The sequence below is a fragment of the Zeus faber genome, assembly GCF_960531495.2.
Source record: "Zeus faber genome assembly, chromosome: 11".
Lineage (NCBI taxonomy): Eukaryota > Metazoa > Chordata > Actinopteri > Zeiformes > Zeidae > Zeus > Zeus faber.
In genome coordinates, this window is record NC_137205.1 from 27,795,252 (window position 1) to 27,822,112 (window position 26,861).

At 46.8% G+C, this 26,861-nt stretch overlaps 3 protein-coding genes across 5 annotated transcripts in view; 1 reads left to right on the forward strand and 2 right to left on the reverse strand.

The window, feature by feature from the left end:
• The window catches only part of nfe2l1a (nfe2 like bZIP transcription factor 1a), a gene marked incomplete at its 5' end in the record, with an annotated part of 10,186 nt that extends 8,850 nt beyond the window's left edge, over window positions 1-1,336 (reverse strand). Inside the window, 2 exons of the mRNA XM_080010104.1 lie at window positions 621-800; window positions 1,055-1,336. Coding sequence (XP_079866230.1) covers window positions 621-800; window positions 1,055-1,336 — 462 coding nt within the window. The remainder of the gene's footprint in view (window positions 1-620; window positions 801-1,054) is intronic.
• Window positions 1,337-6,214: 4,878 nt separating this feature from the next.
• Window positions 6,215-9,727, reverse strand: praf2 (PRA1 domain family, member 2; the record flags this gene model as incomplete). The annotated part of the gene is made up of 3 exons (XM_080009284.1): window positions 6,215-6,354; window positions 6,659-6,876; window positions 9,549-9,727. The coding sequence occupies 3 exons, from the start codon at window positions 9,725-9,727 to the stop codon at window positions 6,215-6,217; spliced, it is 537 nt and encodes a 178-aa protein (XP_079865410.1).
• Window positions 9,728-10,160: 433 nt separating this feature from the next.
• copz2 (COPI coat complex subunit zeta 2) lies at window positions 10,161-24,638 on the forward strand. 3 transcript variants are annotated; one of them, XR_013844394.1, is made up of 10 exons: window positions 10,161-10,270; window positions 14,988-15,056; window positions 15,545-15,629; window positions 17,314-17,405; window positions 18,069-18,124; window positions 19,205-19,282; window positions 19,398-19,449; window positions 19,783-19,883; window positions 21,414-21,452; window positions 23,560-24,638. XR_013844394.1 is itself a non-coding variant. In XM_080009410.1 (9 exons), the coding sequence occupies exons 1-9, from the start codon at window positions 11,413-11,415 to the stop codon at window positions 23,605-23,607; spliced, it is 537 nt and encodes a 178-aa protein (XP_079865536.1). In that variant the 5' UTR covers window positions 11,337-11,412; the 3' UTR covers window positions 23,608-24,638. The 3 variants fall into 3 exon arrangements, 1 of the variants encoding a protein (XP_079865536.1); XR_013844395.1 differs by lacking the exon at window positions 10,161-10,270 and adding an exon at window positions 11,337-11,430; XM_080009410.1 differs by lacking the exons at window positions 10,161-10,270; window positions 19,783-19,883 and adding an exon at window positions 11,337-11,430.
• Window positions 24,639-26,861: the final 2,223 nt, after the last annotated feature.

Here is a 26,861-nt window from a genome sequence, read left to right on the forward strand (position 1 = left end):
CCCAAACCCCTCCCCCCACCCGCTGGAGAAAAAAAGTTGAACAGTCAACAAAAGTTGTATAATTCACACTCTGAATAAAGACAAAGATAAGCCGCCAAGGAGACAGTCAACCAGTCTGCCAGACAACCAGACAAGTTTGCAGGAAGACAAATGCCACACTGCTAAAACTTCACGCGTCTGTCAACCAGTCCACCAGTCAACCAGTCAACCTGACAACCTGTCCACCAGTCCACCAGTTGACCTGACAACCTGACAACCAGTCCACCTGTCCACAGATCAACCAGTCAACAAGTCCACCAGACAGCCAGTCAACCAGTCAACAGAGACAACCAGACAACCAAACAGCCAGTCAACCAGTCAACAGAGACAACCTGACAACCAGACAGCCAGTCAACCAGTCAACTAGACAACCAGTCAACCAGACCTCCAGTCAACCAGACAACCACTCCACCAGTCCTCCAGACAACCAGTCCACCAGTCCACCTGTCCACCAGTCCACCAGTCCGTGTTTAAATCACATTCACACTCTGTTCCTCTACTGACTGACAGTGAATAACCCGCCGGCTCCTTTTCCTCATTCCTTCCAACCCAACAAACTGAGCATTCTTCGGACATCGTACCTCCGGGTCGTATCGCTCGTCCTCTCTTTCCTCCTCCCGGGGCTCCGTCGCACGCCCGGCTCTGTCTCGCTCCAGCCCCGCGGGGGCTCTCTGCAGTGGGGAGGGCTCGCCGGAAGGTTCCCCTGGAAGCAGGTCGGGCTCTCTTTGCACCAACCACGTCTCCACCTCCGCATTCGGGACCTCCAAGGAAAAAAAAAAAAGGAGACGCAAGATCGCAAAAGGGAAACTGAAAGGGACACGCTGGAAAATAACTGATAGGATGTCAATTCCTAAAACCAGGAATTTGGTTTTGGCTTTCTCAACATGTAATCCAAGAGTTTGAGGCGTACATTTTAGGTGAAGAAGCCCTGAAACAAATCAGAGCCGTTTTTCAGGCCAATCCAATGACGCCGATCCGACGCCTCTTATTCCAGCGCAGGTGAGAGCAGCGTTACCTGTATCCTGTCCAGAGACCGGACCCAGCCCAGCAGCCTTCTGACCGTGAAGAACTCGTCCAGGTCCGCGCTCTTGGGGTGCAGGCCCTGGCCGTCCTGCATGCGGTTCCTCGGGTCGTGAAAGGGGGTCTGCGTGAGAGCCGAGCTGGGCCCCAGGAGCATCTCGTGCCAGGAGGCGGGCAGGGAGGCCTCCAGCCCCATGTCCACCCTCACGCCGCACAGGCTGAGCAGGATGGCCACCTGGATCAGACCCTCCGTGAAGTACTTTTTCAGCGACAACATGGCGCCGATGGCCCCCCCCGCGAGACGGAGGGGGACCCGGGCGGGGGATAATCCCCCTTGTGGGGGCAGGTGTCTTTGCCGTTGAGCAGGGCACCGGGGCTACAAAGCCACAGCGTGACGTTTAAACCAACTGTGGAGCTCTCCACCCGGGAGAGGGCGGAACCCACTTCCCCTTTGTCAATTAATTTATTTAAACTCCTCTTCTGACCACGTTGTACCTCCCAAGTGCATGTGTGTGTGTGAGTGTGTGTGTGTGTGTGTGTGTGTGTGCGAGTGCTTGTGTGTGCGTGTGTGTGTCTGCACTATACTGTACTGTACTGTACTGTACGTGTGTGTGTGTGTGTGTGTGTGTGTGTGTGTGTGTGTGAGCTTGAAGCAGGGCGGTGGGTGTCACTGAATATTCCTCCAGATGGAAAGATATCCTCACAGCTCTTGGTGTGGCACTGACTGAAAGGAGCCCGACTTGTCGTGGCGTGGCGCTGCCGCACCAATCCAGGAACAAACTACAAAGAGATAAAAATAAAATTGGGGAGAGCTCAGGAAATGACCAACGGGTGGAGTTTTGCCTGTTGCCATACCAGTTGAACTTCTGAGCTTTTTCTGCTGTTGTAATAAGATCAGAAAGCAAGCCTCTGTAAACACTGTGAGCACAGCCTCCAGATAATGTCTTCCATTGATATATTTTTTTATTTTTTTACTTTTTATCTATTTAATTCTATTTATTTATTTATTTATTTATTTATTTGTGTAGTTTCATTATTTTCTCTGATTGATTTTTTAAATGTTAAGCATCTGTAGAAACACATGTAAATGCACCCGGCAAAATAAGCCAATTCTGATATCTAATAGACATGAAATAATTAAATAGTCTGGATGGATGGAACAAATACCAGTATAAAAACCACCCACACATGGCCATTTCTACCACAGCTCCCATTGTATGATGAAGTGTAATAACAATGACGCCATCACCTGCCCTGGCTGACGTCAGTCATATGGTTTTTGGTTTGAGGCAGGTGATTACCACCAGGGCCGGGATTTCACTGTTGTGTTGTAATCACCAGAAACTTCCACCTACTTCCAGAAGCTGGTGTGGAAACCACCTCCCCTCCCACCCCTCCTTCCCTCCTTCCCTCCCTCCCAGACCGGCCCTGCTTACTCACTCCCTCCTCCTGCCACATGACGTAACATGCACCCTCTTCCTCGTTCCCTGACCAATGAGCGTCTTTTCTCCCTGGAGCGTGTTTACGGTGCGTGTTGTGGAGACCGGCCACCGGTTATTTACAGTCACATTGTGTGGAGGAGACAACAACATGGACCTTTAATTAGTATTATTCCACTGTTTCCGTGCAAATGACAAAGAACACTGGTTTTCATATACACACGTGAAATATTACATTTATTGGCCATTATTTTATAGAACATATATATATAATATTAATTATATATGTTTTGTTATTGTTATTCTTTTTATTATTAATCATTCTGATAAAATAAGAAACCAAAAACCGGTTGAAAACGTGGAATAAAGATGTTTTCATACAAATAAATAGAAATCAGGTCAAAAATCACTGCCATTCTATGGATATTATGGTTATTATTGATGTTTTCCTACCTGCCCTCGGTTTGAGCCGCTTCAGGGTTTGTACATTTCACTTCCCTCTCTTGTTGCTTTCTGTTCTGTGTGTGTGCGCCCGTGTAACTTTTAAAACCAACAGCCTCCACCCGGGTCTCCACCCACCGTGACGTGTTTCCAGCCCACTGCGCCGCTCCCAACGTCCCGGCAATAAACTGCAAGAACGATCATTATTATTGTAACACATGTCTTTGTCCCATCGACTCTAAAGAAAAAACAAATTAATCTCAGTACCTAGTAAGAACATAACCAGAACACATCGATGCCACCTGTTGTAGATGGATTTGTGTAAATAATAATAATAATAATAATAATAATAAAATTTGGTCCCTTAGGTCAAAATCTGGATTTCCAAAAATAATAAATGTTTATTTATCTTTCAGCAATAATAGCGCCACCCACTGTATAGTTGCATTTTTAGAATAGGCGTGGAATTTGTGCCGGCTTACTCCTTGGGCACTAATGGTCATTTATTGGTCAAATATTAAACATTTTTATTATGTATTTTATTTGATTGCCCGTGGCTGAGTCTAAGCAGCAGCTGTTTTATTAACGTATACGTCAGACATTGGGTGGGGACTGCGGGGGTTCCAGTGACCCCACGTAGGGTCACTGGATAGCGCTCTGTTTTGGAAATACAGCCTCAGCCTGTTGCTTGTAATACTAAATGCAAATTGTAACACAAACAATTTATGTTGCTTGCTCCAAAATATGAATAAAAGGAAAAAACACATACAATATTAAAAATGGGGTGATGCTTATTCATATCATTTACCAATTTCACTTCAAAATTGTAATCTTGGTAAACACTGTTTTGTTAAAAATATCACATATTATATTTATTTGTTTAGCTGGCAGCTTATAGGAAACAGCCATTCAATGTATATTCTGGGGCTTGTCATCTACTCCACCCAACACATACAATCGTATGGATTTACACTTAAAGTAGAAATACAAATAGTGCACAATTAAGTCCAACTGCCTGAACCTTTGCATGTCCCTGTTACTGCCATCCCTCACATTGAGACAGGAAGAATTAACTTGATCCAACCAAAAGATTTTTAATCCTCTCTAACTCCTCTTAGAGATCATTTTTATTTCTGCTTTGCTGACAGAATTTCAAAAAACAAAAAACAAAAAAAAAAAACAATCCGAGACACTGCCGCGATGAATTCAATTCAATAATTAGACAAAAAAAAAAGGAAATCCAAACAAAAGATGGAAGGCAGCATTGACTGTTGATGCATTGTGCATTGACTATACATGACCGTATGTATATGTATGTGACAAATAATCTCTTGATTTGAAACCCATCGCTGAGCCTCATTTAATAATCTCATGTTTGAACTTTTGTATTCACTGGAGCTGACACACAGGACTGGTAAAAAAAGTCTCTTTCACATCAGAAATCACAAGTTTGATTCCCGAAGCCGCTTAGTCTCCCGGAACAAGGCACAGAAAGCGGTCGGACACCTCGATGAAAAGGTTTGGTCGGAGGAAAAGGTCGAGACTTGCATCCATCCGGACCCGGAATGGGAGTTTTGGCCAAAAGATTTGAAATGAAAAAAACATTTTTGTCATACAAAAACCTAGAATTAGCATCATTTTCCTGGCTGACACGAATTACAATCACTTGTTAAAAATCATAATATCACAATAATTATGAATTATTTACATTTGAAAAAATGCAGGAAAGTATGGTACTGAGTACATGGCTTAAACAGACACATTGGTATGAAGGGGAAATAGTTGGCAATGGATTTACAGGTACGGCTGCAACTAGAGGTTCTCAACCTGGGCCCCCCGTCCCCTGCAGAGGGCCATGGGCAATTTCATATTCCAAACATTTCAAGTTACCTTTTCTACAATAAAAACTAAAAAAAAAACCTTCACTTTTACTATTCCTTCCATTTCGATTTTTAGAAGAGAAAAAAGTTCTTCAAATGCGTGGTCCATCACATCACAATAAGAGCATCTCATACAAAAAACAAATAGTCACCAGTCGACCAAACACCTTCATTATGTGACGGCGATTTAAATATTCAGACCGTCACAAACGGTACACTTCATTATATTGCGGTATTTGTTGACTCTGGTATTCGACAAGGTTCCATTATCAACACAACTGGGTCAATCATATGATTGCACTGTTCAATCGCTTCATGTTCAAAAGGCATCATATTAGCGTTGACACAAACAAAACCCCCCCAAAAAAAACAAGTCAAGCTTTATAAAAAAACACAAAAGCCGACGTGACCGGTCGAGCCCCGACGCTTTGGACGTCCCATTTCAATGGCAGTGACACTAGCAAATAATCAATCACAAAAAAAAATCATTTTAATGAGGCCTTAGTCAGTAACAGGTTCCACGCCACAGAGGGAGATCTGCCGCCGAAGTGCCCTCGATCAAAGCGCCGAACCCCAGCTGATGCGTTCCGCTCCGTTCTAAAAACGGCGTTTGTGTGCGTCGGAGTCTGCGTTCAGGAGAAAGGTATAATCCCTATTTAAAAATAAAAATAATAAAAATAAAAAACGTCGCAATTGTGTTCCCGTTGGATTATCGGAGACCTCGGCTGGAACCGGCGCGGCCCGACGGGCGCGGTTAAAGTGCATTGAACCGACTGGAGCGTCCCGCACGGCCGCTGCAGGTGAGCAGGTCAAAGGTTTGCCAGGACTTCTGAAAACCTTCTCATTTACATCTCAAATATCAAAACGCCGTCATCACGCTCCTTTCACCGAAGACGTTCACGTCCGGCTCAAATCGTTATAGAATCGGCTTCTCGTCGCCCCTTTGGTGTAGCCCTCCCCCTCTCTCTCGCCCGCTGTTCTCCGACCCCGCCCCTTTCTTCCTCTCTCCCCTCTTCATTCAAAGTCCCCCCGCCGCACCAAACCTAATTCATTTCAATGCGATCGCCGCGATCGCCACGTTCCCTTCCAGTAGAAAAGGTAATCGTCCAAATATCCAAACACGGGACTTCCAGGGTCAATTGAAAGAGCCGGAGTTTCGCACGGCACGCCGCTATCACGGCGTTCACCAACAGGGACGGTTTTTATCTGCATCACATCTCTCTCTTAATTGGTGCTGGGTCCACTCAGCGGAACAATCATTGTGCTGATTGATTAGTTTTAATTTTTTTGGATTGGAGGCTAAGAAAGTGTGTGAAAGCGCCTTCTTTTCCCACATGCGACTTCGGAGACCTATCCCCCCCCCCCCTCCCTCCCTCCCTCCCTCCCGTTCCCCTCCTACGACCCGGCCTCCTGCTCCTGCCCCAGCGCTTCCAGGAGGAGGCCCATGGGCGTTCTCTTCAGTCCGATGCTCTCCAGCTTGTTCTCCAGCTTGTTCTTCAGGTTCCGCAGCCGCACGGAGGCGTGGAGCAGGACCACTGGGTGGGGCAGAGGCAGAGAGAGAGTGAGAGAGAGAGAGAGAGAGAGAGAGGGAGAGGGAGAGAGAAAATCAGCAAACGCCGTCAGTGCGCTCAAAAGGAAAGTGTATTCACAAGAAAAAAGCGGCAGGAGTGAGGAGGGGGACATGTGGGAGATGTGGAGGAAAACAGTATAACCAGGGAGAAAGAGAGAGAGGGAAGGGTAGAAGGGTGGATTAGATGACTGTGGTGGAAAGATAGCGGGCGGACGAACTGAAGTGTGTGTGTGTGTGTGTGTGTGTGTGTCCGCCCTCCCTCCTCTTACTCAGTATGGGAAAGGCTATCCCAAACAGGAAGACGGCCACGCCCCCCAGCACCGACACGAAGAGGTAGGCGGCCACCAGGATGCCGAGCAGGCAGAGCGAAGGCTGGTTCCTGCGGAAGCGGCGGACGGCGGCTCGGTTCTCAGCCGCCCACACGAAGCCCAGGAACACCAGGGTCACCACCGTCAGCCCCACGAGCAGCTGGAAGGGCTGGAAATACCTGGCAGGCGAGAGGGGGGGGTCACCACGGCATCCAACCCGACGTGGACGTCATCCTTTTTCACAAAACTACGGTTTGGGACGTGACTTAAAAACAGCCACATAGGAACGTGTTACTAAACAGTGTGCTGGTGTGACATTTCGGACGCAGCGGCGGCCTTCTTGTTGGGGACGGGGACGGGGGTTGACCAACAGTGGCGGATGAGTGTGCAGAAAAACCATGTGGACGGCGTCGCCGTAGCAGAAAGCGTGTGGTTTGTGTTCAAAATGTAGAATTGTTGGAATGTGCTGGAAAAATAAACAATAACGCCACCAACGTTTCAGTAAATGTGCACGGGCTTTGAATTACACGTCATTGTAAAGAGCCCGTCCCAATGTGAACCAGCTTGTGACGTGGTGAAACACACACATGGAGTATTGCGTGTTAAAACATTTTCAACCAGCCTCTTGTCTGAGTGAATATCAAAAAAACAAATATATACACTACTCACAAAAAGTTAGGGATATTCGGCTTTTGGGTGAAATTTGAGGATGAACCTAAAATGCACTATAACCTTTACAGGTGAACTTAATTTGACCTTCTCTAAACTTGCACATGTCCAACTGTTCAATGTTTCAGTACTTTTTGCACAACTTGCTGTTCTCTAACAAGGAGCTGAACGGCAAAATTCACAACAGGTGTTTGATCCTTAATCGACCAATACATTTCCTGGTTCAATTAGAATTGGTATTTAAACAGTCCTCTTCATCATGCTGTTCACATGTTGACATCATGAGACCAAGACGACACCTAACAATCGATCAACAGTACCTGGCCATAGTGAGGCTTCAAACAGGATGTTCTCAGAGGGAAGTGGCCACTGAGCTTAGAGCATCACAGAGTGTCATCAGCAGGTTGCAACAGAGATACAGAGACTGGAAGAGTCACAGAAAGGCATAGAAGTGGACGTCCTTTGGCCACATCCCACACTGATGAGCGCTTCGTTGTGAACAGTGCCCTGCAGAACCGGATGATGATGCCACTCAACTACAGGAACCTTTAAGGGAGGTGAGAGGCACCAAGTGTCATGTCAGACCATTCAAAACAGTTTACATCAGCGTGGTCTGCGTGCTAGACAACCTGCAAGGCTACCTGACCACACCACCAGGCACAGGCATCATCGTCTTGCACGGGCCAGGGAGCATTTACACTGGACGAGGGACCAGTGGCCTCAGTGCTGTTCTCTGATGAAAGTCCATTCACGTTGAGCAGGAATGATGGCCGCCAACGATGTTGGCGACGTCAAGGAGAGCGCTATGCATCAGCCACTGTTGTCACCAGACGAGCCTTTGGTGGTGGTGGTGTTACAGTGTGGGCAGGTGTGTCTAGTCAATACAGAACTGCCCTACACTTTGTGAATGGTACCGTGACAAGCCCATACTACCTGAATAACATCATTAATCCAGTCGTTGTGCCCCTGCATGAACAACACAGGCCTCATTTCATCTTCATGGACGACAATGCTCCAGAGATTGCATCATTAGGGAACGGCTGCTGGAGACTGGGGTACCTCCCAATCCCATAGAAAACCTATGGGATCAGCTGAGTCGTCGTGTAGAGGCTCGTAACTCTGTACCCCAGAACCTCAATGACCTGAGGGCCGCCCTTCAAGAAGAGCGGGGGGCCACGCCTCAGCAGACAATAAGTCGACCTCTGAACAGCATGAGACGTGGTTGTCAAGCTGTAATTGATGCTCAAGGGCACATGACAAGTTATTGAGACATTGACATTTTTTGTTGTGGTAAACCCACCACTGTTGTTGGCTTTTGTTTCAATCAATTGTTTGAGACAAGGTCACCGTTGCATGCTTCTATTTAAATGCCCTACTTATATATATATATATATATATATATATATATATATATATATATATATATATATATGTGTGTGTGTGTGTGTGTGTGTGTGTGTGTGTGTGTGTATATATATCAGTCAAATCATGTAACATCACTTTCCAGATGCAAACCAGAGGCCAAGCTTCATGATGCTGAGCCATGTTGTCGCAAAATGTTAACGGCTGAAATGTTATGGTATTCTGCAATGGGAACGAATAAGACTTTTACAACACAGATGGACATTGGGGGGGGTGGGGGGTGATAAGAGTTTAAGGTTTAAGAGGAAAAACCAAAAAAAAAAAACGAAAAATGACTGCGGGGTCAGACCGGAACCGCTCACATGAAACTAATAACCTTCAGACGTCATCATGTCATCATCTGAGTAAAGCCTACTATTGTAGCACAAGCATTTTGTGTGCGACACACACACACACACACACACACACACACACACACAGCTGGCGGTGATGCCACGTAGAGTCCCAGTGGGGTGGAGTGGAACAACGTAGAAGCAGCACAGGGTGGAGGGATCACCACGGGAGGGGTCTTTAAACTGCAATGTTTACTTCTTCTGGATCCCAGGGGCAGGATTTGCAAACTGTAGTTGCAAGCCGCGGGTCGCCACTACTCCAAACCGGTTGTTTTCTCGTAGTTGTTGGCATGGATACGGGCAGTGAAATAACCAGCGAAATAACCTATTTCATTGTATCGTCTCCACTGCCATCGCTGCGGCGGGTGTCGCACCGTGTTCCCCAACAGAGAGGGATGGAGAGCCAACCGCGTCCGGGCGTCACTCACCCAACGACGGCGAACAGCCCGAGCGCCGACACCAAATAATTGCTCTGGTAGTACAACAGGTTGTTGATGATGCGGCTGTTCCATCGGTCCAGGTCGCGTAGGTCGGGGGCGGCGAAGCGGGCCGAACCCAGTACAAAGTCGTCCAAGGTTCGGATGGGTGGTGGCTGCACGTCCACCATTTTTTTTTTAATGATAATAAACTACGGGTCCCAGAATGCCCGTGTGCGCTGACGCTAGATGCCGCATTCCATTGGAACTCGGAAATCGGCGATTCCGCGTCGACAGTGTCCTCCGCGTCCGAGCTGAACGTGTTTGACTATTGGTTGCAGTAGAGTGGTGTTTGTCCGGCAAGCGTGCGCATTCTACAAGCTAGAGAACGTAATGTTAGTGTAACACACCCCCCCCCCCCAAAAAAAAAAAACTGCGGTCCGCCATTAACTGTTCGCGCCGAATGATGCTGTGACGTTCGCTGAACTGCGGCCGCAGCGAGATTCGAAATTCCGACTTGAATGCCCCACGTCGCCCTGCTCCGAGCAGGGCGGGGCGAGTTGTTCCCCGAGTTCCGGTTCAGACGGCTCGCGCCACATATTGCGTTCGAGCGAAGTGGGGCTGCGCAGCTGTTCCCGCAGACGGTTCTACTCGGTAAAGACAAAACAATTCCCATACTTAGCAGCGAGTGATATTCAAAGCAGCAACGGGACCAAGAAAACAAATCTGAAATGGTATGAGCCCCCCCCCCCCCCCCCCCCCCCATTTCGAGGTCGTTCTCCCAGTGGCCGATAGTAAATCTGAAGTCCTTTAATTGGTTTGGACTACGTTTACTTACGTGGAACGATCGCGTATGCGTTTTCATTGCGCAGAAAGGGTCCGTCCAATGCCCAGTCATTTATAAACACTTTTGAATTAATCCCTAATATTGTTTAAAAAAAAAAAAAAAGTGGTCGAAGTGATATGTTTTCCCTTATATCCTTGCACAGGGGTTTCCCCAAACCTTAAAATAAACCAGTATGGTTGGAATCATAGTCATTTGAAAATTATAGGGACATAATGAATCATCGACCAATCCTAAATCAGAACTTTGATTGGACCCTGATTATTTTTAACTCAAGTAACACAGAGTAAAAAAAAAAAAATCTACTTAACTACAGCAACTATTTCGTACTTGTACTTCTACGATGCTGAGTTAAGGGGGGGGGGGGCTTTTACTGTGAAAGCGGAATCCAGGAGCCGGGGATTAAAAACGCGCCGTGGCCTCTCCGTTCCTGCCTTGAAAGGTTCGACTCGTTCTTTCAGAGTCGCTTCTCGGCGACTCTCAGGGCGGGAACAAGGAGTCGTATAATTTTCCGTTCCGATGTTCCTTCCGGGAACGACGAAGGGGAGTCGGGATGAGTCTCCAGGCACCGAACGGTGAACGGAATTCTCACAAGAATCACATTGTTCTGTCAAAATTAGTCGTTGAGGAGGAGAACACGCAAACCGGCACCGTGAAACCGTTTCGCTGGTTGTCTGAATGATATTTATTTTGGCAGATAAATGCAAAGTGTGAACCACATTTTACTTTTCTTCTCCCGTCGAAATTGTTATTATTCCGGCGGAAGGTGCGAACCAGTCCCACACCAGGTGCCTCGGACTCTGATTTAGTCCTCGGTGGGTTCTTCTCAGCCCGCTCGCCCCACTCCTTTTTCGCCGCCCGCCCGCGGCACTGAAACGACCCGCTCGTTGGCGAATCTCGCGTCGCCGCCTCCGTCCATCCGGTTGGCCGCGCGGGCGCGCCTCGTCGGTCCGCCGCGGGGACGCGCCTCGCCCCGCAGCCGCACTGGGATGACAGCTCGGGCTGTCCACGTCAACACCGAGCGCAGCCGCGATGGATTCCACGTCCCTGGTAAGCGGCCGTCCGGCGTGTGGGCATTTCCTTGCGGGGTTTGGGCGACCAAAAAAAACCAAAACAAAAAAAAGAAAACGGCGATAAAAGCAGCGGGGCTGACAGAGAGCGTGTGCGTGTGTGCGTGCGTACGTATGTACGTAAGTACGTTCGTGTGTGTGTGTGTGTGTGTGTGTGTGTGTGTGTGTGTGTGTGTGTGTGTGTGTGTGTGTGTGTGTGTGTGTGTGTGTGTGTGCGTGCGCGCGCGTTGGCTGACGGTTTTCGGCGAAAGATCCGACGTTGGAGCCATTTGTTGCTTTACGGTGATCGCGGTGAAGAGGACGCGACTGTCCGAACCGGATCGGATCCCGGCGAGCTGCTATTTACAGCGCTGAGCGGTGTTATTCAGAGTGTTTACAGTCACGATGTGTGACAGACAGTTTGGGTTGAGCAGGACTTTTTATTCCCAGCAGGACATCTGTCCGCGTAAAAATAAATAATAATAATAATGATAATAATAACTAGCGCGGCCGCCTCCATCCAAGCACAGCCCTAGAAGTTTACCGCGTCCTAAATAAAAAAAAATAAAATAATAATAATAGTGAAGAAAAAAAGCATGATCTAACGTAATAAAAGTTGTGGTTTTTGTTATCTCCTCCCTCATGCGTGTTCTAAACAGTCTTTGCTCCTGGCGGCAGGAGGTTCTGTAGGCCTGCGTGGAAGTGTCTCGGATCCTGCTGGCGTGTGTGCGTGCTTTCGTGCTTGCGTGCGCGCGCGCGCGTGTGTGCGTGTGTGTGGGTGTGTGTGTGTGTGTGCGCAAATCGGTCGACGTGTAGAACACAGTAGGTGCCACGTCCACCCTTCCCCTGCAGGCTGGAGCTCCATTTTAGCAGCTCTCTCTGTCTCTCGCTCGCTCTCTCTCTCTCTCTCTGTATTCCTCTCTCTCTCGCTCTGTCTCTCTCTCTCTCGCTGTCTCTCTCTCTCTGAGTTACATTTCTTTTGGTTTCTTCTTTTTTTTTTTTTTCCTCCCTCTCGTTTGCCTCCTTATCATCTTGCTGTTTTCCCACATCTCCCCTCGCTTTATTCTGGGGGTCTCTTTTGCCCCTTTCTCCATTCTCCCCCTTGGCACTGGTTCTCCCTCCATTTCTTTCCAGTTGCTATTTTGTTTTCCCCTTTTTTTTCCTTTTTGATTGTCGCCGGTCACCTTTTTCTAAACGACATCCTCTTTCTGTTCCTTTTTAACCGCCCCCCTCACCCCTCCCTGACCAGTCCAGTTGCACCACAGGTGTCAATTCGGTGACAGTCTGTCAAATAGAGCCAGATGAATTAAACTTCAATGCATCGCTGACCAGGGGACCTTTAATTCTATTTGGACCTCTTCCTCGGCAGATTGCGCACGTTCTGTGAAAATTCTGAAGTGAGCGGTAACCAGTTGAGTATTTTGGCGTCGTACACCGTGAAAGGGTCAAAAGACAAATTTTGTATTTCGCAATGCACATTAGTCCTACGCCTCCACGTTCTCAAAGTTCCGTTTCATTGATTTTTTTTATTTATTTTTTTCCCCCCTTTGTTAGGAGGACGCTGGCAGGGCTGCGGACGGGGCGGTGTGTGTGTGTGTGTGTGTGTGTGTGTGTGTGTGTGTGTGTGTGTGTGTGTGTGTGTGTGTGTGTGTGTGTGTGTGTGTGTGTGTGTGTGTGTGTGTTCTAGTTTTATTGGGCCAATGGAATTCCTTTCTGAAACTCTCGATTCCTGCGCCAGGATACGTCGCTTGTTGAGCGTGCGCACGCACGCGGGGGCCAGACGCCGGAGGAAGAAATGCACTTTCTGGGAAGTTGAGGCCCTCCTCGGTCTGTGTGCGTCGCTGTGGGGAGAGGATAGCTGCAAAAAAGAAAGAACACAATGCGCACGTCTCTCCGACCTCGATCGCGAAAGTTGCCAGGTCGACGAAAAGCCGGTCCACGTTTTGGCTCCTCCCGCCGTCCGGCTCCTCCCTCCTCATAAGGCGTCGGCTCCTCCCACAGCCGCTCCGTATTGGGAGGGAGGCGGCGCAGTTTGACTTAAGAATTATTATTGCTTGTTTTTTTCCTTTCCAATTTTCTCTTTAACGGCTGCGATACTGTGGAAAAACGACTTTAAAAACAACCCAGGCTAGTTTTTAGCTGAATCACACTTTGCTCGGAATAATGAATATTTAAAAGAGTCCAGACACTCGATTGCAAAAGGAATGATGTGTGGAGTAGGATTGACACAACTTGAAAGTCATTTCTTTTTTTTCTCCGAAATATATTCCATGGGCGGCAGAGTCATTGCGAGGCGACGCTCGGCATCTTGTCCCGCGGGGGAAGGGTTCGCCATCGCCGCAGAGTGTTTTCAAGCGTGAAAGTTTTAGAGTTTCGGTCCCGGCCCCGGATGTTTTGCGGAGGCGTCACTTGCGTGCGATGCCTCTTCAAAATTGGGATGAACGTGGGGCCCCTCGTGGGGCCCCTCCCTCTCCCTTCCCCGCCGACCGAAGCGCTCCCAGCCCCGAGGACTGGGCCGTTGCAGGGATCGGGTACGGCCCCGTTCAACAGGCTCGTGTGTGTGTGTGTGTGTGTGTGTGTGTGTGTGTGTGTGTGTGTGTGTGTGTGTGTGTGTGTGTGTGTGTGTGTGTGTGTGTGTGTGTGTGTGTGTGTGTGTGTGTGTGTGTGTGTGTGTGTGTGTGTGTGTGTGAGATGCTGCCCGTTGAGTTCAGTCTCTCCCCCCACGTACGAGGAGGACGCAGCATGTCCGTAGAAAACCAGCGACGGTGGGTTTGATCCCCAACCTGCTGTTCCGCAAAATAACCGCCCTATCGCGTATGCCCTGCAGCTGCGTTCCGGGAGCCTCTTTTCGGCCGAATTCGATTACGGCTCTTCATTTTGTTTTATTTTACGGCGATGCGTGTCCGATTTCCCCCCCCCCGGAGCCGCCTTCCGGTTCTGAGCCAATCACGTGTCGCAACGTCGACACGTGCTCCAGTGATCTCAACTGTGTTTCAGAGCCGGAGGAGGACACGGCGGCGTCGCTGCGTTCCTCCTTCACTGTTTAATGCTGAAATGTATATTAGTAGAATTTCGAAGTGTGTGCGTGTGTGCGTGTGTGCGTGCGTGCGTGTGTGCGTGCGTGCGCGGTCTTATTGCACTGTATATTACTATTTGCGTCCACCTTCGCCCTCCTGTGGTGCGATCATGAATTAATCGCCCCAAAAACATGAGGATGACCCGTTCGACAAAAAGGAGAAGCCCGCGCGCCGGGGGCGAGCCCTCGCCCCCACCCGAGGCAGGACGGCGGACCCCTTTCAGTCCCTGGTCCAAGTTCTGTGATACACTCTGACTGTGAATAAAAGCTGGTCAGTGCATAACAGAACTTTGTCCCGGTCCTGCTCGCTCAGCCCTGCAGCGACGGGGATGCGTCTGCATCTCCCTGTTTGTTCTCATCCTGCAGTGAGAAGTGTCCTGTTCAGATCACAAGGCGCCGTATGCTGATTGTGTGTGTGTGTGTGTGTGTGTGTGTGTGTGTGTGTGTGTGTGTGTGTGTGTGTGTGTGTTTTTTCTCTCCAGGAACCTTCCCTCTACACGGTGAAAGCTCTCTTCATCCTCGACAATGACGGCAACCGACTCCTCTCAAAGGTAAATTGGATCACGAGGCTTTATTTAAAAAAATATATATATATATATTTAAAGCGCGTCACAGTAACGTTAATGGGTAGAGTTATTATAATTATTGTTTTTTTTTTCAACTGACGCAAACCTTCCACTTCTTTAACCAGGTTAGCTTTGTGATGTCTGGCTCGTTAGAATACCTGTTGCGACCTGTGTGACGGCAAATACACTTTTATATTTCTGACACAAAACTGGAGTTTTGCTGAAAAGGCGCCACATGATGTCCCACGGGTCCTCCGTAATAAGTCAGTACGTCGATATTCTTATCAGTTTTCGGTCTTAATCAAATTTTGCCGCGAGGCGGATTATAATTGGTTTATTTTGGTTTCTTCTCCGTCGTGCAAGCGGCGGTGATCCAGAGGCAGTGGCGGTGGAGGGAAAAGGAACCTGTTTTGTTTTTTTTGTTTTTTTTCTCGTTCGTTTGTTTTGCTTTCTCACCCGTTCATGTGTTGCAGTATTACGACCCGGCGCTGTACCCCTCCATGAAGGAGCAGAAGAACTTCGAGAGGAATGTTTTCAACAAGACGCACAAGGCTGACAGTAAGTCCCCCACCTCATCCACACGCGTGAGACGGTCCCCTGGTATTCAAGCAGCGCGGCAGGAAAGATTGTCTCGATCGGCGTCGCGTTGGGGCGACGTGAGCGGCGCGAGGCGGTGGAGAGCCTGAGCCACAGCACTGCCTCCTCCTTCTCCACGTAGACCAAACCCGAGTTGAAACGGCTCCCCGGCCCAAACCACAACCCTGCCCCGACGACCACCCGCCGCGCGGGAAAACGCGGCCACCGGCGAATTTTGTTTGAGGCCGATGTTTCTCGGGTTAAGAAAAGAAAAAGAAAAACACCAACAAAACCAACAGCCTCTCAGGCTCCTACAACCGACATGATAAAGAAACGCAATCTCACGAAAGATTTATCTTTGTTTTGCTGCTGGAACGTCACCATGGCGACGAGCGGTAAACAAATCAGATCCTCATTCTCCGGAGCGACAAAAAAGAAACGCGGCAACGCCTCAAAGACTTTTTTTAGTTTTCTGAAGGTTGAGAACCTTCTCCGCCGGTGTCTGACGGCTCGGGCGTCGCTTTTTCTCCTCGCCGAGCGTCGTTTATACAGGAGGCCTGGAAAAAAAGGCCGAAAACCCTCGGCGCTTAAAGCACAGCGGGCAGGAGCGGAGGCGGTGAATGGACGCGTCACGGCAGCGAGCGACGTAGAACTATGTGTTTTGAGTGACGGAGACGCCTGGAACTGTGGTAGTATATATAAAATAAAAAGTAGGTTTTTTTTTTTGTTTTTTTTAAGATATAAAGTTTTAGGACCCATGATTTTTGATTATTATTATTATTTTTTTTTTTTAAGGGGTTAAAATTGGAGCCACCTCAGTCCTTAGTCGGACCGAGGTGAAAGCTGCCGCCGGCTCTGGGCTTTCCTTTTCGGGAGAGGGCTCCGATTGCGCCGTCCCAGGAATCCTCCCTTTGTCCCCGGACCTCCTTTTGCAGCGCGTTCGCTTCTGTCCTTGCTCTCCGCCCCACCCCTCTTTTTGCTCACCTCACTTCCTCTGCCGTTCCTCCGTCCTTGGTTCCCCCGTTGGCCCCTCCCTTCTTACCTTTCACCGCTCTTTATTCCTTTTGCCCCCCCCTCCCCAGCCCCCCTCCCCCCCTTCGGCAGCGTAGATTCCTCTGCTCTTATTTCTACGGAGCGAGGGGGGAGAGTTTTGTTTTGGCGTATGTGAAGGGCTGTCGCCGTCATCGAAAATGGAGTCGGTGGTGAATTGTCTTGCTAAAAATGTTAGATAGTAAGTAGATGTCATCTCCCATACTCCCATACTAATTATTACCGATAATTGAAAGCCTAGCTTGAACCCTTGAGTCATTTTTGGATAAACTTGTGCGGTATGCAGACTTTTTATTTTTATTCTTTATTATTTTTATTTTTTTATTATTATTATTTTTTTTTAATTATTATTATTTTTTTTTTGTTTTTGTTTTTGCCAAAGCGGTGGAAGTGTGCAGGAGAGCAGGAAAAATAACTGCAACATTTGTTTTATTGTTTTTTTTTTGTTTTTTTTTTGTTATTTAAGAAAACACTTAATTGAAATGACTCAGACTGCGGTGTTCACTCTATTTGACCATTTGACCAAAAAAGTACTCATTGTTAGTGTCTCTGGCCAGAATGGTCTGAGTAAGACATTGTGTTTTTCGGGTGTTTCCCTCTCTCTTCCTCCTCCTAGATGAGATTGCTTTCCTGGAGGGGATGACCATCGTGTATAAGGGCAGCATCGACCTCTTCTTCTACGTGGTTGGCAGCCCGCAGGAGAACGAGGTGAGAGCAGCTTCCATTTAAAAGGTTCCCCTCCGGGTACTGGCCTGGTCAATGACATTCTCTCTCTCTCCCTCTCTCCTGCTCTCCCTCCCTTTCCCTCTCTCTCTATCTCTCTCGCTCTCTCTCTCCTTCTCCCCCTCTCGCTTGCTCTCTCTCTCCTTCTCCCCCTCTCGCTTGCTCTCTCTCTCCTTCTCTCTCTCCCCTCTCCCCCCCCTTTCTCTCTCTCTATTTCTCCCTCACTCTCCCTCTCTCTCTCTCCTTCTCCCCATCTCGCTTGCTCACTTTCTCTCCCTCTCCCTCTCCCCCTCTTCCTCTCTCTCTCCTCCCCCTCTCCCTCTCTCTCTCGCCTTCTCACTCTCCCCATCTATCTCTCTCGCTCCCTCTCTCTCTCCCTCTCCCTCTCCCTCTTGCTTCCTCCCCCCCTCCCTCTCTCTTCCGCTCCCTCTCTTGCTCCCTCTCCCCCACTCTCTCCCTCCCTTTCCCTCTCTCCATCTCTCCCTCTCTCTCCCGCTCTGCCCTCTCTCTCCCCTTCTCGCTTGCTCTCCCCCTCTCTCTCTCTCTCTCTCTCTCTCTCTCTCTCTCTCTCTCTCTCTCTCTCTCTCTCTCTCTCTCTCTCTCTCTCTCTCTCTCTCTCTCTCTCTCTCCCCTTCTCTCTCTCTCCAGTTGATGCTGATGTCGGTGCTGAACTGCCTGTTTGACTCCCTCAGTCAGATCCTCAGGTGCGTCCCCTCAAAGCGTCTCAGGAACAAACTAACCCTCTCGCTCTCAGCTTTACGCAAACATTGATCTGCCCTGGAACAGGTTCCCTGTCCTCGCGCCTCTGCAATGCATTCTGGGACAGCTGCAGGGGGGGGAGGGGTGGCATAGCATTTAGGCCACAGCTCCGCAAAACAAACAACTTCTCCTCGACATGGATATAGAATATTTGTGGCATCCTACGGCAGCAAACTTTCTGTGTGTGTGTGTGTGTGTGTGTGTGTGTGTGTGTGTGTGTGTGTGTGTGTGTGTGTGTGTGTGTGTGTGTGTGTGTGTGTGTGTGTGTGTGTGTGTGTGTGTGTGTGTGTGTGTCCAAAAAAAAACAAAACTGCGGGTATTTGGGGGAAAAACGGCACGCTAGAGGGGCAAACACACCGGTTATTTTATTACTTTTTGTGCGTGTGTGTCCGCGTCCACAGCAAACTGCACTGTTGACTGCACCGTTATCAACCGCACGGCAGCTGCCGTGGTTGCCGTAGCAACCGATGCAGTGGCAATGCAGAGAGACACACACATTAAGTCACAGATGAATGGATAGACACACAGGAGAGAAGGGAAGAAATTAAACAGATGGGGAGAGAGAAATGCGGAGAAATATGAGTGAAATGTCCAAATATGAAGTTATGATTTCATATCTTTCTTTCTAACGTTCTTTTCTCACCCAGTAGAGCGTAATGCATTTCAGTTTGGTCAAAACTTTTTTTCTTCACGAACGAAACAATTCTGAGAGCTTTTTCTCTGACTGAACTAAAACTTTTAATTTGTATAAATATTTTTTTTTTTTTTTTTGACAAAATTCCAATTGTTCTCAAATCCATAGAGATATATGCTACGACGGTCTACGCCAATATCATTGTACCGACTTAATTTTTTTTTTATCAACTAAACATGAGGAAATTAAGGTGTAACGTTGAGAAACTTATAAAAATATCTAGGTTTAAAAAATGTACTTAAAAAAAAAAAAAAAAATTTATGATGACTCCTCTCAAGTGAATTCTTCAGTTTTTTCGGTAATGAGTCGCCGTGCGGTTCGTTTCCTGCAGGAAGAACGTGGAGCGCAGGTGTTTACTGGACAACATGGAAGGAGTGTTCCTGGTGGTGGACGAAATCATCGACGGCGGGTAGGGAAGACGGAGGGATGGATGGGACAAGAAGGAAAATGTGGGGAATTGTCTGTGTTTGGCGGTAAATTGATCTCTGCTCTGGAGTTCCTAAACGGCTTCTCCCGACCCCCAGGGTGATCCTGGAGAGCGACCCCCAGCAGGTCCTGCAGAAGGTCAACTACAAGGTGAGTCACGCCGGCCCCTCCTCGCATCTCAGCCAATCAAATTACATCCCAGTTTGGAAGTTTTCTGAAGACGCGTGTGTCCGTCGGGGGGAGGGGGCCGCCCCAAAAAACGGAGAGCCGGGGGAGGACGACAACAACGACGGCGTCGCAACGCACGCGGCGGATGGAGCGCACCTCTCCGACACAGCCGCCCGAGAGCCTCTCGTGTTTTTTACCTTCTGTTTTCTTCACTGTGCTCTCCTTTCCCGTCCCCCCTCCCCTCCCCTTTCTCTTTCACCCTCATCCCTCTTGTGTCTCTCCCTCTGTCTCCTTCTCCTTTCCCTCTTGGTCCAGCTCGTGTCAGAACAGGCCTATGGCTTCGTCCTGTTCGATTACATCACCGGTAACATAGACGGACAGACAGAGAGAAGCCAACTGCCCTAGAGAGACGGAGGGTGAGAGAGGTGGAGAGACGGAGGGCGAGAGAGGTGGAGAGAGGGGGAGGGGGAGAGGGAGAGCCAAATTGGGGTGGGGGGGGATAGTCCTGGATGATGAATTTATGGATAGATAAGCGAGCGGCGCCAATGACGGGGCAGCAGGTGGCACTGTTTCCCTGCAGGACCGGTTCTCCCGCTACGTCTGAAACGACATGGAGCTACGTCGCCACGTCATCGCCCCCCTGCCTCCTTCCAGCGTGTCGAGGGTTAATGCCGACGCTGTGGGGCAACTTTTCCCGTGCATTTGCCCTCGCAATGCATTGTAATGTGCAGTGTTTGAATACAAGTACATTTCCCCTGGAGGTACTATATAATTTGAGCATATTACGGTTGCTATGGAGATTTTCTTTCTAAATACTATGCTGGTATATTATGTAATCCGGGCCCCGGACCGCGAACGGCACAAGATGGGTAAAGAGAGAGAGAATGAATGGGAGAATGGAGGGCGGGGAGTCGAGGACAGTGCAGACAGTGTAGCGGAATATCCCGGTTAGAGGTGGAGAGCGGATACAGGTGAGGCCGCTGCATGGTCATGTGATCTTATCATAAACATTTGGGTGTTTCTGATTCGCTGATAACAACTACAGAAACGCAACCCCTCCCCCCCCCCCCCCGACTTGTGAGACCGCGTTGCTTTGAAGCAGAGCTGCAGAGCGAGCTTCTCTGGTTGAAGCCAATGAGGTTTTCCTTAAATGTGCAGTGTGCAGGACCTAGGGGCATCTAGCGGTGAAGTTTGCAGATCATGTTGCGCCATGGCGGCCTCCGTGGAGGCGTGCCCGCTCCTTATGTAAACAAAAACGGCTCATTCGAAGGTAAAGCCAACACAACTTTTCTCATTTTAATGGGATTATACACTCATTAAAACATGCTTATGAATATTATTTTCCATTTCTGCCAAGTCCGTTCTGTAAATTCTGCACACTGCACCGTTAACACGCGTCATGTGAGCATGTGCTTGCAGTACCATACTTGCCCACTAGGTGTGCTGCAGTACTCTTTATTTTCCAAAGACAGTCAATGGCAAACCTCAATTAAATAATATAACATTTTTTAGCTCTATAAAATATTATTTAGGTTTATTTTATAGAAATAATTTTATAGACCTAGTATTGTTGTTGTTATTATTATTATTATTATCACTTTATTTGTTTTTCATATTTTTATTCATTTTGTTCTTTATTCTCCAACTATATTATCTCTTTTTTTAACACTATATTTCCTGTTGTGTTTGAATAAAATTCCGGTCGAGTAATTTGATTGGACAAGGGTGGTTTGTGGTTTCTGTGTGTGTGTGTGTGTGTGTTTCTGCCGTGAACTAAACAGTCGAGCCGCCGCCTAACCCTGCCGTGAAAATCAATTTCGCAGATAAGACGTGGAGGCCCTTTAACTTCCCCTCGTTGCATTTCAATGCAGGCTCCTTGAGTTCTGCCCTCACTTTCCCCGCTCTGTTTGTCTCTCGCTCTCATTTCCATCTTAATTCTGTTGCAGGCGGATGACAACCCGTTATCCGAGCAGAGCGTGGCCCAGGTAAGAGAAAGGGGGGGGGGGCGCGCGCACACACACACACACACACACACACACACACACACACCAGTAAATCTCCTCACATAGTCATCATTATACTGCGTTTGCCTTCGTCTGAGCGACTGCCGACACGCGTCCTCCGTCCGCTGCACCTGACCTCCCTTTCATGCTCAACATGCCTTGTTCAGAGGAAGGAAGAAGCAGGTGTTGAGTTTTCAAATATAAAATATGTATATACACCAGCTAGTTAGGCGCTGTCTCAAAGGGGCCTTGAGGAGGTTGAATGCTGACCTCATCAATGTACTGTTTATATTCTATTCGTGAATTGAGTGGAATGGAGGCTGGACGGTGCTTTGCTGTGAACACCTCTGCCCCTAATTTTTTTTTTTCTTCTCCAAACTGAAGCCGGGGTGTGGTCGGAAATTGAACATCCACCTGTTCCCTCAAGCTGTTTATCTAAGAGTTCGGAGGAGTTTTCCGCATCCGCATTTTCGACTCGCTCGGTTGACGCCCGGTCGCCAACGGGCATCAGCGTGCTTTAAGTCTTGGTGTATTTGGTTATTCGGGACGCTCATGTGATGCAACGTGGCTCTGTGTCTCCCTTCGTGTGTGTGTGTGTGTGTGTGTGTCGCATGTCGCGCCTTGTGCGTAGAGCAGACTAAACCTCTGGCTAACCTCTTGCTCTCGCCCTGACAGCACATAACAGAGAAACTGGCTCTAACCACTAACGTAAGTGTCTTGCTGCTCACTGCCATAGGAGGCTTCACCTTCCGCGTGCAACGTGATTTTATTTTATCTTTATTTATTTATTTTTTCAGACTGCAAATTTAAATGAATTAAAAAATTTAAAAAAAAACGCTCGAGCATCATTATATTGTGGTTTTAAAATCCCGAGGGAGGTGAGTCATCGGTTGAAAAATGTTTTAATCGTTTCATATCAAATGAATGCCTGGTCGTGTGACGAGGACGTTTGTGGCGTTATCTTCATGTCGATGAGAGACAATTTCCAAGCTCTGTCTCCAGAGTCCAGTCATTTAAAAAAAACAAAACTAAGTTCCAGATGCCACCTGCCGTCAGAAAGTGGTATTACACCCAATCTCAATCTGAATTCCAGTCCAATCTCAATCTGAATTCCAGTCCAATCTCAATCTGAATTCCAGTCCAGGGCTTCATGTTCAAATCAGCATGACAGTGCTTTTGGCAACGACAATGAAGGGACCCCCCTTAAAGACATATAAATTCAAAGAAAAATACGATACTACTCTTCAAAACCTTTTCCAGACCAAAATATTGAAATGGTACTTTTATGCGTACATTAATACTATTTTTTAAGTATAACCTCATGATCCCATAAAGTCACAATAACTCTATTGGTAATGTGAGGAAATAAAATAAATTGGGTCAACAAACCACTGACTGGTAAAAGGGTGAAATGAAATAAAAAGCTGCACTGGCTGACGGGGGAAGATCCTAATACATTTATAAATATAAACAAATAATAATTTCTAACTTGAGTTGCATCGAAAGTTATTGAAAGATGCAAGACTTTCATCCAAAAGTATCATCATTATTGTTATTATTATCATTATGATCATTATTATTTCATAAACAAAAATGGTTGAATGTAACCATGTGTGTTTTGTGTATTTATTTTTTATTTTTTTAATAAAACATTGAACGTGGCTTTTGGTGAATATTGCTCTGGTTGTAGTTCAATACATTCATGGGATTTCAGACGCTCAAACTCTCCACTGATATGCAGTAGCTACTTGCCGGTTTTAAATGTTTATGTCATTCTAGTATCGCATCAAAGAACATTCATATGATTTCGACTGAGGCCTTTTATGGCCTTATATTTCCATCTCCATTTGCCCTCTAGTGGTAAAATGGTAAAATAGCTTCACTCTGCCCATGTCAGTTATTTCAAAACTATATGAAAGATGAATAAATGGTGTGTGTGTGTGTGTGTGTGTGTGTGTGTGTGTGTGTGTGTGTGTGTGTGTGTGTGTGTGTGTGTGTGTGTGTGTGTGTGTGTGTGTGTGTGTGAACTTTTATTTGTATTATTGTTGTTGGTGTCGTCTTGATTGCTGACAGTGTGTTGTGTGTATAGGTGCTGCAGTCAGCGAAGGAGCAGATCAAATGGTCCATCCTGAAATGACGCGGCTGGAACAAACAACCTCTCGAGCGATGTGGAGGCTAAAACCTTTATTTTATTGAACATTAAAGGGAAATTTCGCTTATTTATGTTTTCATGATTGATGCATATGTTGTGTTTTTTTTAGTTTTTTTTGGCCAATAGTTTTTTGTTTGTTTTTCTTTAGTTTTTTGCAGTGCAACTAATATGTTGTTTTTCGTGTAAAATGTAATGTTTTAAATTATTCCGGTTAGTGACTGGACCAGGAGCTTGGTGCCCATGAATGATGTTACTCAGTTAAATTAATCAAATATCCAACACGTTGAAAAAACGTAAAATGTCATTTTGGTACTATTTTCTGAAAGTGAAATCTGTACAATCTCTACGAGAAAACTACTTTAGTTTTGGCGGTGATGTCTAATTCAATCAAGCCGATCATGGTGTAAAATAACACACTACAATTTGTAATAATCATTGCTTTATATTATGTAAAGTTTGCCTAGTTTCTTTTATTTGTTGTTTTTTTTAATCCCCATTCTGTGCCAGTAGTGTCATTTATTTTGTGTCATAGAAATGTATTTCAAGGTGTGTGTGTGTGTGTGTGTGTGTGTGTGTGTGTGTGTGTGTGTGTGTGTGTGTGTGTGTGTGTGTGTGTGTGTGTGTGTGTGTGTGTGTGTGTGTGTGTGTGTCTCACGCTTGTGGAAAAATGCAATATGTTAGAGTTGCACTGATCTCTTAGAATATTAATTGAACCCTTTTCTTCTGTTGCTATTTTACCCACGTAGAACTAACGTGAGTTTCCCGGTGAACCCCCCACGCACACAGGCCTCCACGCGTTTTGAAACAGAGCAGAACAACCAGCCTCCTCTATTTTACTAGTACAGCCTAACTTCTAGTTTTATAAAGATAAAACATTTTCATAGCTGAAAAGCCAAAGAAAAGTGAATTGGGTTTTTTTTTTTTGTGACGTTTTCGATGAAAACGGATTTGGCATTTGGTCGTTATTTGTGAAGTTATAATAAATAAAAATAATAAATAAAAAGATTTAATTATGACATGTCTGCTTGGCATTTGTTGGTTTTATGACGGACTCGTCTCTGAAAACGGAAAGAGAACAATAACAATCTTTTGTCAGATTTGAATGTTCTCGCGCTGATCCCGCGTGGGGCCCGTGCAGGCAAACCCGGATTCGACGCGCACTCGCCGTTTCGACCAATCAGCATTCGATATGTGACGTAGGCGTAATATGAAGGGAATATGCACCGGGGGGGGGCTGCGCGCAATCCGATTGGTTGACACGAGCCGACGTCACCGACGCACGCCTACGTTGAAACAGCCAATGGGGGATTAGATGTTTGTGGCCTGCGACGCGATTGGCTATTTTTTGGCAAGGCCCATTTTTTCCAGTTTCTAGGCCCAACTCACGCACAGTCACGTCAGAAACTATTTTATTTTATTACATTTAGTTGGATATGGCAGCGTGGCGGTTTCAGGAAATGTGTGTTACATTGGCCCTTAAAAAAATAATCATATATATGTATATATATATATATATATATATATAATTTTTTTATATGCAGAGCCATAAACAATATATAACAATAAATGGATGATTTCCATGTATACTCAGAGATTTTCTTTGTCATTGGTCTTTGTGAGCGTAAACACAACAAATTATTCCAAACGAAATATACTCCCAGATTTTATTTATTTATCCTCGCAATCGAACATCGAGCAGTTTAACGCCCCTAAATAATTCATTTGTTAGCATTTATCCCCGATGACCGGTGTGACAAGTGACAGACATAATTATTTCGCTTCTTGATGTTTATATTTTCTGAGAGGCTAAATTAATGGGAAATTTGGTAATTAATCGGACATAAATGGACTAGCTGGACTAATGTCGTATTTTTATTGTCGAGGTTTATTGATGGCATTGGGGTCCAGGACTTGGATTCCACTACCAAGAGCTTTTCCTCTTCAAATTATTTGCTTATTATTATTATTATTATTATTATTATTATTATTATTATTATTATTTGCTTTCTTTAATCTTTATTAGAACATTAAGAGATACCAGAAGCATAATGAACATAATGGAATGACATTACATTACCAAGGAAGTGACTCTAAATAAACGAGCAACAATAGAAAGTAGCAATAAAAAATGTTAGTTAATGAATATAATAAACATATAAATATAAATACAACAAAAACAAAAACAAAAACAAAAACAAACACAAAAAAAACAAAAAAACAAAATGGTTGAAATTATATGAAAAACGAAACGATCTTAAATGTATTTAATTGATTAGTTATGATTATTTTAATTCCTTTATCATTTCAGCAGCTTTCTGTTTCTGAGGTTTTAGTTTATTTACTGGATTTGACTTCATTTGCACCAGAGGAGTCGCTCTCATGGGGCGTGTGCCTGCTCTATCGCCCCCTGGTGGTGACAAGCTCACATTGCAGAACGCAGACGGCGCTTCTAAAAAGCATGTCGCCCTCTGGTGGCTGAGTTGTCGAACGCTTTAAGGATTCCAGCTTGGGGACAATAATGCTGCGGGGGCGTTTTGCGTTGTCCCAATTCCAAGACACATTGATTAATTCGGAGACTGGAAAACATCCATTCGCTGCGATCTGGAGCTCCCGGCGGGAAAAGAATGACCTTGACAGTAAGGAAGACCTTGGTCGGGTCAGCCGGGACCTCCCTCCCAGGGCACACACAGCGGACGATCTGAGAGTCTGTCTTCGTCATCATCTATCGTAAGGGCACCGAAAGGCGCCTACACGACGCGTCCCCGACGGAGATGTTCACACTACGTGACCCTACACTCTGGGAGGGGAGGGGTGTACTAAATAGTGAAGTGCAACGAAAATACCTTTTATTCCCGTGTCCTACTCTCATTGGCTGTGGCTCATCATTGGACTCTGTGACAGGTCCAGGTGTTTCCCTTGCTATCTCTTGGGTATCTGCGCTGCATCAGCGCGAGGTTCCACAAACTCCCGGATGGCGTCTTTAACAGTTCACACGGGGTGACCGTCGCTCACGGGAGCGAGTGCTGATTTGACTCTGATCAGGGGCTTTTGCCGGCGATCTCCAAAAAACTGCCTGCGAGTGGGAAACCAGACTACAAGCGTGTGGTGTGAACCAGCCAGAAGCAACGGTCTCTAAAATTGCGGGCACTGCACAATGCCCTCTGTCGCAGGGGCGCTCTAGAGGGCACTTCATAACGTTTCCTCTATCATAGCGACTCTGTGGTGTGGTGGGTTCTGCT